The sequence below is a fragment of the Hyalella azteca genome, unplaced genomic scaffold, assembly GCF_000764305.2.
Source record: "Hyalella azteca isolate HAZT.00-mixed unplaced genomic scaffold, Hazt_2.0.2 contig336, whole genome shotgun sequence".
Lineage (NCBI taxonomy): Eukaryota > Metazoa > Arthropoda > Malacostraca > Amphipoda > Hyalellidae > Hyalella > Hyalella azteca.
The window spans coordinates 212,865-224,653 of NW_025930689.1; the positions used below are offsets into that span (position 1 = coordinate 212,865).

The following is an 11,789-nucleotide window of genomic DNA, read 5'->3' on the forward strand; positions in this document are numbered from 1 at the left end:
GTCAAGGATGTGCAAATTATTTCAAATCTCGCTGATGCGCGTACTGAATGTCAATTCAAGGCTTTGTATTAGCTTAAGTTGGGCAGGAATAAACGCAATTTAGGGAAACTACGAAATCAATGGTTACTACATATTTACACCAGAGTAACATTTATTTTGTAGTTTTCCTATATTGTGTTAATTCTGGCCCAGCTTAAGCTAATGCAAAGCCTTGAATTGAAATTCAGTACGCGCATTAGCGAGATGTGAAATAGATTCGTAGTTCGTCTTTCAACACATCCTCGACCATGGCGGCTACTGATCGTTTACGACACTTGACTGCCAGAAATATATCTCCTAGGCGGGATTCCCTGAAATTATAATTCAGTGCGTAGGTTCTATCAGAATTCAAGTGTAACTCATCCATTCGACAACACTTTCTCGCTTCGAGTCACCGACATGTGGAACAGCCTTCCTGAGGATATCAACGCTCCGAGTATGAAAGAGTTCAAGAACAAACTAGACGAAGCTGTGCAAGAGCATATGTTTCGTCTTGAAATGCCTAGTACCCCAACGGAAGAACTGGAAAACTAGAAACCATTTCAAACATACCGTCCGTTGAAAATATTTCATCAAAAGAACTGTTTTTTTTTTATCTGAACCAGTGGGAGCGCAGCCGTGCACCACCAATTTTGTGCACCAATAAGCCCTGAATCGAACGCCTTGCATCTCTCCGGACCTACACCAATCAGCCGTGCACCACTCGGCATTGTCCTCCTCCGGCCTTGACCACCACCAGCCGTGCACCACCAGGCCGCGGATCGAATATGACTTCTGGGCATCGTTAAATTACGTAATTTTACGTTCACCGCATCTGAGGTTAGGTTTCAGATAGCATAGTTCTGTTCCAAAATTTATCGTCCTTCGACAAGTGGCCGTTCGACCGAGGGCTGGTTCGACCCACGGCCTAGATACGGACGGCTTGAAGTATTGAAGGCTACGTTCCGGAAGGCAGGAATCATGATGGTCCATTACATCCAGGGCAGTGGTGGTCTTCGGCAGGCGACCCAACCAGTCACGAAAGGTGCAAGACTTGGCGACAGGCCTATTCTTCTACGCCGAAGATACTTTACTACTATAATTATTTAATTAAGTAAAGGTTTGGTTACTTAGATGAAAAAGATTTTTTGAAATAGGAACATAAGTGAATGAAACGGGAAAAAAAAATTATATTAAAAAAACTACATACGCGACACTTGCACTAACATTATTGGAATTATTAGGACTCCTGTGCGCAGGGCCCTTGCTTCTGCTGCATCAATTGAATATCAGCGGTCAATATCAGTAAATTCGTACCTCCGCAGCTTGGTTCACTCAGCGGTGAAATTTTACAATAACTTCTACTGTGAAGAACGCTTAAAAATAAGTCAGCGAGTAAAAACATTGACACACGCTACCAGGAAATAAAAAAAAAAAACTAGTCATTTCCTGAAGCCACCTGAGCGACTTGCTTGTGAACAAGCATTAGAAAGATTTGACGCGTTAATCCAATCAGAAGAGCGATAATTCAAAAACTTTGAAATGACAAAGTTTTTAAAATAGACGAAATTTAAAGATATACGATTTACGAAAGTCTAGGAGAAATAAATATACTATGAGTAATTAACTTGAGGTGAGGCAAAATCTACGAGTACTTGTTATGTTCCAATGCGAAGAAGATATGATACAAATTGAATACAAATTAAGTTTGATCTATCAGACATTAGATAACTGACACTGCCATCAGACACAAGCGCTGGAAGCCAAGCGCGAAACCTATAAAACTTGAAGCGAAGTGCCGCTAGAGTGTAAACAGTTGTAGATACTGACATCTCAAGAGGAAACCCAGGAAAATAGCACTCATTCACAAGGGGCCTAAAACAACATAACTAATAAAGCCTATTTTTGCAGGGATTTAGTCGCAACTTTAAACCGTTTTCATCTCTTTGAACTTCTCTCCTAATATTCTCATAACATCAGCATGTTTTAGGTCCTGAGAATTCTTCTTAACGCTGCCGTAATTTTCCTTGACGAAAATAGCAAAAGGCCCGGGCGTTCTGGGCGTCCTGAGCGCGGCTGGCTGGCTCCCCGTGGTCGCAGACGTCGGCTTCCTGGCGGACGTAGCGAGCAACTCGAAGCGTCCAAGGCAACGGCCGCACACTTTACGTTCCGTGTCAAGACTCTTCGAATGCCGTCCAATACTGAAACAAAAAAAAATTCGTCACGATACTATGGGATATGTGTACGATATTATAATCTCATGATTTAGTTCATTTTGAGGCAGATTGTGAGAATTTTTCATGAAGAGGCGCAAAGCCTATAGGTTGGACACAATTAGGGGAAACTCAAGGAGTGCTGTCATTGTTATGAAATAAGATTTGTATACATTTACATTTGATAAGCTATGATATAAAATTGGAGCAAACAATTCAACGATCTTAAATTTGAAATATTTAGTTTCGCATCTCAATCCATTCCACCCATCAGCCTGTCTCAGGGCTAAGGAAATCAATTTAGTCTCAGTTCACCATCACCAGTGTGTGTTTCCATTGATACATTTTAACTGCAACTTGATTACACAACCTGGCATTTGAATACGGGACACACACAATTATGTATAACCCAGACAGAGTGAATGCGTGATGCATTAGCAAGAGTTTCTTAAATTTATCGTGAGCATTGCGATTGCGGACACAAAAGCTTGATTAATTAACAAAATAGAGCCTAGGGATCTCGTCGGTCATTGTCGAGTATAAAGAAACTAACCTGTAACAACACTTGGTGCACTGATACTGGTACATAGGCACCACTAACCTGTAACCACACTTGGTGCACTGGTACTGGTACTTGCAGGCAATCTCGTAGTTGTGGCACCGAGCGATGCTTGGCAACTCGGGGAACACGCGAGTGGCTCTACTCGCCCTGCGAACGTTATGAACAAGGCAAGAAATTTGAGAATAATATTTCAGTCTAATTTCTTAATCCTTCTGTAAGCCAACTGAAGTATTGACAGCAGTGATGATTATCAGAAATTTCTCAGATATTTAGGTACAAACAAATGATATTTATCAACATACCAAGAATAATAAATCCTTATGATTAAGTTCCTAGATAGCTAAGGTGACCAGCATCACAAACACAATAACTCACCAAGCTTGCCACACGGGCCCGTGTCCACCGTGGTACCCAGACACGAGCCATGCAGCAGCATGGCAGAGCTCATGCACCAGAGTGTCTCTCAGTCTCGCCGGGCTGTCCACTACTTTAGTCGAGAGCTCAACTCTTGCGTTGCGACCGCTCGCCTTCGAGCGATCAACTTTGTAGTAACAAAAGCCAGCGGTTTTCGTCATCCTGGTATTCCAGGTGATAGCCATACTATCAGGCAATTTATTCTCGAAAATTTTGCTGTTAAACAACTTGTAAAGTCGTTCGGTCAGTTCTTGTCGGTTTTTGTTAAAATTTTTCATGTAAACAAGAGCATCTGGATGACACCTCGTAGTATTTGAGTCGGCCGATAATGATGCCAGGAATGATAACGTGTGACTTCCGTGCTCAGCGTTCGCGAATTTTTTTAGAACATGGGACTTAGGGTGCTTGGAATTCTCCTTGCTCCGGGACGGTGTTGTCGGAGTCTTGAAAGAATTATTCGGCATCGAATGCGGAAGCTTCGGAGTTATGAAAGTATTCGGTTTTGAATGCGGAGGTTTCGGAGTAGTAATGAAAGTATTCGTTTTTGAATGTGGAGGCTTCGGAGTTCTGAAAGTATTCGGTTTCTCAATGTGGTTCAATTCATTGTCGCTGTCATCAGAGTCAGACAAAACAATAACGCTAACATCCCTTGTCTTGAAGTTTCGTGCGCAAGGTGGAGTCGAAGAATCGCTGTCTGACAAATTATATATCTGTTCTGCGGGAGCTCTCCTTACTTCGATCCTTCCGGCTGGCGTTTTCGAATCGTTGGGATTGCCGCTCAAAAATTCACTGACACTCGTAGCATATTCTCTACGATTAATGAAGGGCGCACGAGTCGTAATTCGTTCACTGAGAGGAGGCAAATTATACGCAATTACGTCCCCGTCACTATCATCGTCTGTAATAAAAGCTGACAGGCTCTCGTCTGCCGCTTTATTAACCTTCTTTCGATCATTTCTCCATTTCTTCATGTACTCATTCAGCTCATCAGAATCACTCGAATCCGTTGATGATACAACTACCTTTTTCAAAGAGGCAGAGGCAGTTTTGCTCGCTATTTCGCGTTTTTCATTTTTGACCGTTTCACATTTATCCATTTCGTCATTAATCGTGTTACTTGGTCGTTCTGAACTCTCGGTTTGAACGGTTTTCTTTTTTTTCCTTCTCTCTGTGACGAAAAAATTGTGAGCTAAATTCAAATGCACATTTCTCGGGGTTTTAACGTTACTGGGCACTTTTATTTCATTCTTAGAGGAAGCAGCCATTTTGCCCGATTCAGCGATACGTCCCAGCGTAAAAGCAGTTCCATTCGAGCGGGCAGAGCCCTCTAACCTCAACTTCAACGATTCCATGTTCAAACTCTCCTCAATTAGTTTCTCAGAATCTAAAGAAGGATTCACATTTGTGGCGGGCTTGGTTGCTGGATCATCAGCAGACGTTTTTTCGTCGTCTTCGTCAGAGGATCTGTTATTAAATTCAACAACTTTTTTCGTTTTTTCAGTGAACAATTCAACACGGGAATTGCTGTCATCAGCGCTGGAGCTGTTATTCAACTCGCTATCACTTTCCTCAACATAATTCGTGCCTACGCCGCTGCGCCCGGAAGGCATCACGAAGCTCGTTCCAAATGAACTATCTTTAAAGGGGCTATTCAAGACCCAATTGCACACTGAACTGGAAGGCGCTAAAGAAACAGGAATAGAGTCTACTGCATCAACTTTTTGCCCATGTGTTGCAATTTTATTCGGCACTTTAGGCTGTATCAAAGCATTAGCAGCAAGATTTTTTCGTGCGGTAGAGACTGCAGGCGAAGTGAGCTTGCCAGCCGCATCCTGAAGAGGTGTTCTGTGTGAACTTCCAATATGAACTCCTTTAGAACACACGTGCAATGGAGTGCTAGGGCCAGGTTTAGACAAAAAAATTTCATGAGGCAGCTTAGTTTTATTATTAGAAGCCCCTTGATGGATGTTGCTCACTACAGGACGCGGCCAGCCAGACAATTTGGTCACAGACGACGAACTTGGACTGTTTGAAAATGGCTTTTGTTGGACAGGTAGAGCGCCCGTGGGTTTCGTTGAGTTAAACAACGCATCACACTTGTTTGCCATCATATTGCTGAAACTTTTTGCTTGCCCATGACGCTCATCAGTTAGTATTGGTATACATCTGCTGTGTTTCACTGCCTTCTCATTCTTATCGCCTTTCACTGATTTGTGGCCATGTGATACAGTCAAAGCCAGAGGTACATCTACGCTAGTTGCCGAATCTGCATCATCGCTGGTGGCAGGAACGTCGTCATCACTGGTGGCAGGAACGTCATCGTTTCTAGTGGTATGAACGTCACCATCTGTCGTAGCAGAAATTTCGTTTCCTCTAGTCTGATGAATATCATCCAGTCTCGTGAAAGCAATTTTGCTCTCTCTAGTGTCAGGAACGTTTTCATCACTCGTTGTGGAACCCGAATCCTTCCTGGCGACTGAACCATGATCCGCACTGGTGGTTAAGGCGTCATCCTTCCTATGAACAGGAACATTCCTTGCAACACGAAGCTCTGATGAAGAAGGCAATGCTTCTACATTGCTAGGAACTTCACTGGTCATGCCACTGTTTATTTTTGCAACCAGTGAGTCCTGTGCATCAATAAGTGTGAGACTCGAGATATCTGGAAATGAGAATGGAATAGCTTCACGACCTTTACCATCAACCATTGTACTGTTGAACATTACTGGAAGTATTTTGGTCACCTTTGACACTGGTACAGGATTGGTCGGCAAATTAGGAATTCTTTGAGGAGTTCCCTGACGAGGAGTCATTGAGGAAGTAGTAAACACAGCTTCTTCACTAATTTGTGGTTGAAGATCTTGTTTTTTGATGGCTGCAACCATTGCATGAAAGCCAAATCTTGCTGTTGGGCATTTGCTGGAAGTTGAATACTCAGTCTCATTTATAAAATCTGGGCAAGTGAAGTATAGATTATTCCTTAAATTAACAACAGAATCAATGTGAGGGATAATTCTACCATCAGGCACTTCACTGGTGAACTCAATGAAACTACCCTCATCAATATCAGTCATGACACTCTCTCGCTTCCTGCAATTTCTAATGTCTGCAGTTTTGTAAACATTGTGTTGACCCAAAGTTTTTATTTTATGTGTTGGGTTTTCATTTGATTTTACAGATCTCTCATGGTTAGCTTTTGCAGGTGTAGTGTCAATAGAAACATCTCTGGCATTGATAGGTGTGCTTTCACAACCAGGACTCAATGGCTTGTCATCTTTTTTCTTTGCTGATACAAGGTTACATTGATTTTCTTCCTCAAGAGCTGGCATCTTGAGGCACAAGTTCATAGAAGAGAGAGGCTTCCGAGACTCGAGAAGTTTATTCCTAATTGTGCCTGCTGCTGTAATATTTGCATGGTTGATTTTTGATGCAAATTCATTTTCTTTACCATTGGTTCTTTTTGGCAGCAATGGACCAGCAGCAATCTCTTGCATCGCAGATGGCAGCCGCAACTTTGAAGACTTTGTCTGACCTGAGGAAAAGGATGAGACATTTGCAGTTAAATGTTGATAATCAGGGAACTTAATCTAATAAAACAGATGGAAATAACCAAGTAAAAATATGCATACATATATTCACTAACACAAAAATGAAAGATGTTCAAATTATCTGACAAGTGTTTATGCTTACCATGAGGCTGATCTGTGATGTTTGTCTTTGCTTTCAGGCCCTTCATTCCAAAAGGAGTGAGAGGGAGATCCTCAAGTGCCAAAGACAGACGAGACTGGTCAGACATATTGCACTGCAGATTGTACTTTACTGACTCTGAAAGGCATTTGCAGGACCAGATAATACATACATCTTACTATTTCCCAAAATCATTTCTATAGTAGTAATCAAATTGAATAATAATAATAATTGAAAACAAAAAATATTATAGCACTTTGGATCACAAGGCAATCAATGCCTTGGGGACCCTTCATTCACAGGGTAGGTCAAGTAAAAAAAGTCTCTTATTTGCCACCATGTAAGCAGATACCAGTACTGTAATTAACTTGCCATATGCATGGAAGATATATCTACCTTCTAAAGAGCAACTCGAGCTTCCAATCATTTTTTTGGAACCACAATACTACATTCCCTTAGGTTGAATTAGCTCCCAATCTAATTGTTAATAAAAGTGCATGAGGCAGCAAGATTCCAAAGATATTGAAAATATGTTTATAAATTTTACAGCAGGAAGGTTTTAGCCATAAGTAAGAAAATTCCAATCTTGAATTGCCTCATCTCAATTCTGTCATTTAAAAACAACCCATGCCAGTTTGGGTTGCTCCACAGTCATTCAGGACCTATCACAATGACAACATAAAAAAGTGACCACCAGATATCTCCTTTATGTCAAAACCCATTTAGAGTTTTGCAATTTGTCTAAATTCTCATGCACAGTTTTAGCAATTTTTGTCAACACTGCTAGAGAAATAAACTATACCAGTTTATTCTATTTTTAAAATAAATAAACACATTTTTTTAGTTTAATATATATATTCAATATAATTTTCAACATATACGGTATATATATATACCGTAAACTGGGGTAACTTAGACCACTTTTTTTTTTTTTAAATGATGCCATTTTTTTACTAGATAAGTTAAACTTAAATTGAAACATGTAAAATACAGGTCTATACTCTAGCTTTACTCACCGTAAATTGCTGGCTCCTGCCTCTCATAGTTTTGATGTAATTTAAAAAAAAATCAATGGTCTTTTTTACCCCAGCTCTGGGGGTATCTTAGACTGTTTGGTAAAATCAATTATATTTTTTGGTAAATAACTCCAAATAACTCCGGGTTTTGGTGCATTGTAGTAGAACTCTTCTAGTTACATATGCAAATGACAAACTTGAGGAAAGTTTCATAGTTTGCAAATGGGGGGTCCTGCCCCCCAGGTGGTCTAAGTTCCCCCAAATGGGAGAACTCTGACCACCTAATGGCAGCCCTGACAGGGTTAACATAGACCGGCTTGGAAATTAAGTTAAATTACCATATATAAGACTCTGTAGAGTCTGAAACCTAAAGAAAAAACATTAATAGGTGTATCAAACATGAAATGTTATATTTGGTAATTTTAAATTAATTTCCAAGCCGGTCTATGTTACCCCGTCAGGGCTGACATTAGGTGGTCTAAGTTCCCCCATTGGGGGGTGGCGCCCCCCATTTGCAAACTATGAGACTTTCCTAAAATTTGTTTGTTGCATATGTAACTAGAAGAGTTGTACTACAATTGTCTCTTATACACATCTAGATGTGTATAAGAGACAGCTTCCGCAGCGCGGGAAAATAACATTCTAATCCGCGATCACTATGTAACGGCTAATTGCACGTCTAAATGCGTACCACGCACAGTCACGCACTGGCATACATCTGTCTCTTATACACATCTAGATGTGTATAAGAGACAGGAGCTGGGGTAACAAAGACCATCACTTTTTTTTAAATTACATCAAAACTATGAGAGGCAGGAGCCAGCAATTTATGGTGAGTAAAGCTAGAGTATAGACCTGTATTTTACATGTTTCAATTTAAGTTTAACTTATCTAGTAAAAAAATGGCATCATTTTGATAAAAAGTTACCCCATTTTACAGTAATATACATATATATATATATATAGTAATTTTTAAAATAAATAAACTTCACCATTTTAGTATTTTATTTTTTTGCAACTACATAATGTTAGCCCCTCCTAAATTTTATGTTTAGCAATAATTCCAACTTTGGTGTTAATTTAACAAGTTAATTCAACGCATGTTTCTTCAACAACATGTATTTTTTCCTTGTTACGAAAAATAATCAATATGAGCTTGACAATTTTTGAACATAACAAATACCATACCGTCATTGACAAAGTCCAAAGTGGAAAAAGTCAAATTTTCTAAATTTGAGGAAAAAACAAAAAACTTTTTAGAGGCCGGCACTATGGTGCTGGTCAGGCATAAGATGTATCTATGTTATGAGATGCCACTAGAGCTTTCTCACAATTTTTGGAACCAACATTCGAGCTGGATGAATTACCTCCTATTCAACTCTTAATGAAAGTGCACAATCAAGCCACCTCAAACACAGGATGATGCTGTTCTCCATGGATTAATCCAGCATAAATGAGGCTTTAAGCCTAAGCACTTGCATATACCCTGGACTACAAGGAGCTGCTATATATAACCATGTGCCTGGTGAAGCGCCAGCCCAGGCTGCCACCTGACGTTTGTCTGGATCCAGCGCCTTGCAACAGTCTAAACATAACTTACATTCCCTGCTCAGGGTGAACAATCTAACCCTAGGAGCAATCACAACTCAACCTAGGAACAATCAGGCTTCTACTGTGTTCTAATGCAATCTAGTTCATTCGAGTGTTCTAGTGTGATATACCGCCAAACAGGATATTAAGGAAGGGGCAGGGTAATAAGGGACAGTCCTCCGACATTTTGTGGAGATGTTGTACCAACTTAACTGATTGAAATTTTGAAAAACTAAAAATAGTGGCGTAAATTTCAACATTTTTCATATCTATGTAGCATAAAGTAAGTAAAGAAATCATACATTTACAACCTCTAAAAAATCTCTTGAAAAAAGTGTGAAAAGTGAGATTTTGGAAAAGTACCTCTGCCAAGGTCAGTGGCAAAAAAATATATATATATTCATTGTATTAAAAAATTGTACTTACATAAAAGTTGCACACAGGTGTTGGCTTCAAAATGTGATTGACAGAATTAGCATATCTCATTAAAAAAATGACATCCATTTCCGCATAATAGGTAATAAGGGACACCCCTCCGGGGTAATAAAGGACACCCCTAAAAATGCATTTACAGTTGAACCTCTGTTAGCAAAAGCTCCAGTTAACAAAAAAATCAATTAACAACAGAGAAATTTGATCACATTTTGATTGCAGTAAATTTTGATAGCAGGGAAAAAAAATTTCACTTAAGGTAAGTCTCGCCTAAAATTTTCAATTTTGGCGTTTTCCGGTTTTTGTGCTCATCTGAAAGCTGGAATTCTGCTCTTTCCAATGGTACCACTGCCATCGCTGTACGCCAATATTTACGTTCGTGATGTCGCTTTAAAGGGAAGCGGGTGGGAGAGTTCTTCAACTAATTAGATATAAAGTAAATAGCTGCTGAAATCTTTGAATATAGTTTCTACTTGAGTTGTGCTGCAGTTACATGCTTAGTCTCATCTTAAAGCTGACATTCTAGGCTTTTCAATGATACCACTGCGATCCTTGTACGTCAATATTGACGCACATGGCCGGGCTTTAAATGGGGGCGGGGGGTGGAGTTCCTTCACTAAATAGACCTAAAAAAATTAGAATGGCAAGACTACATATATTGGTGTATCTGGCATCTGAGCTCAGTTACCCTCCTAACTTTGTACGTAGAGGTGCGCTACAAGTTGCTGCTAGCATCCTTGAGTGGATTAAGCTACAGAAGATTGTAGTTTGGTATCCATGCTACATTGAGTGCCTATTTCAAGGCGCACGAAACTTTGTCGCGCCGTCCTGAAAAGTTCAACTTATTGTCACGGAAAACCTATCTCCTCCTACAGTTTTCAAGCTACAGCAATGGGAGATATATCATTCAATTTGTAAGGAATAGCTCTACAAACTGCGTGTATAGTTTTTCCGATTTCATTATAGTTTGGATTATATATTGGAAAAAGGGGGAGAGGGGAGAATTTTTGTTTTTTTTTCTTTAAATCCCCCTCCATCAGGAACAAATTCAAGATTGAAAAAACTGGACACATGAACGCTAGAAATGGTCTTTACGGATCGAATGACATGTGTCTCGACCTTGCAGCATATATACTGTAGGAGGAGCTAGATTTCTAAAGTACCCCTTTATTTCTTTGTTTTCTATTAATTTCACATTTTCTTTTGTTTTTTTTTTTCGAAAAATTCACACGAACAAAAACAATTTTGTTTTACATTTTACATATGTGTACCGAATTTCAGAATGATCCGCCCAAAGGTATACAATTTATTATTTGCGCGAGACGGTCCCCTTAACAAAAAATTAATGCAACATTGGTCATCACAAAATTGTGCATAGTATGTCATAGATAGAACTGTGAGCTGTGGTGGCGCAGTGGTGAGAGACTCTGTCTCTCGCACCCAGCGCCCAGGTTTGAGTCCCACTGAGGACAAGTTCTACCAGGAAGCTCAGCTCATGGTCAACTCAGCCATTCATCCAACTCTGGTTGATAAATGAGTACCTGGCTTGTCCAGGGTGTTGTGTAATGCAATCAAATGGCTCTGGCAGGTCAGCAAGCCAGTGATGGTCGCAGAACTAGCAGTGGTACCGAGTGCCCGGAAAAACTGACCTATCACCCCCCCTCCCTAGTTGCCACAGCCAGGATGGTTTATTACTACAACATAGATAGAATTGTGCACCTAGCAACATAAAATCAAAAGTAATCAACCTAAACCATGATTTATTTCTCCAAAAATATGATGGTTATCACTAAAATATTCCTTTTTGTTTCAGGTTACATTTTTTATGATCTTTTTTGTTATAGTGAATTCACTTAA

At 40.0% G+C, this 11,789-nt stretch overlaps 1 protein-coding gene across 1 annotated transcript; it reads right to left on the reverse strand.

Moving 5' to 3' along the window:
* Positions 1-1,188: 1,188 nt before the first annotated feature.
* On the reverse strand, positions 1,189-7,067 carry LOC108672722. Its single transcript, XM_018160444.2, has 4 exons — positions 6,898-7,067; positions 3,169-6,739; positions 2,833-2,940; positions 1,189-2,219 (listed from the first exon to the last, which is right to left on the reverse strand). Exons 1-4 carry the CDS (start codon positions 7,001-7,003, stop codon positions 1,946-1,948), a joined length of 4,059 nt encoding a protein of 1,352 aa, XP_018015933.1. The 5' UTR covers positions 7,004-7,067; the 3' UTR covers positions 1,189-1,945.
* Between the last annotated feature and the right edge of the window lie 4,722 nt (positions 7,068-11,789).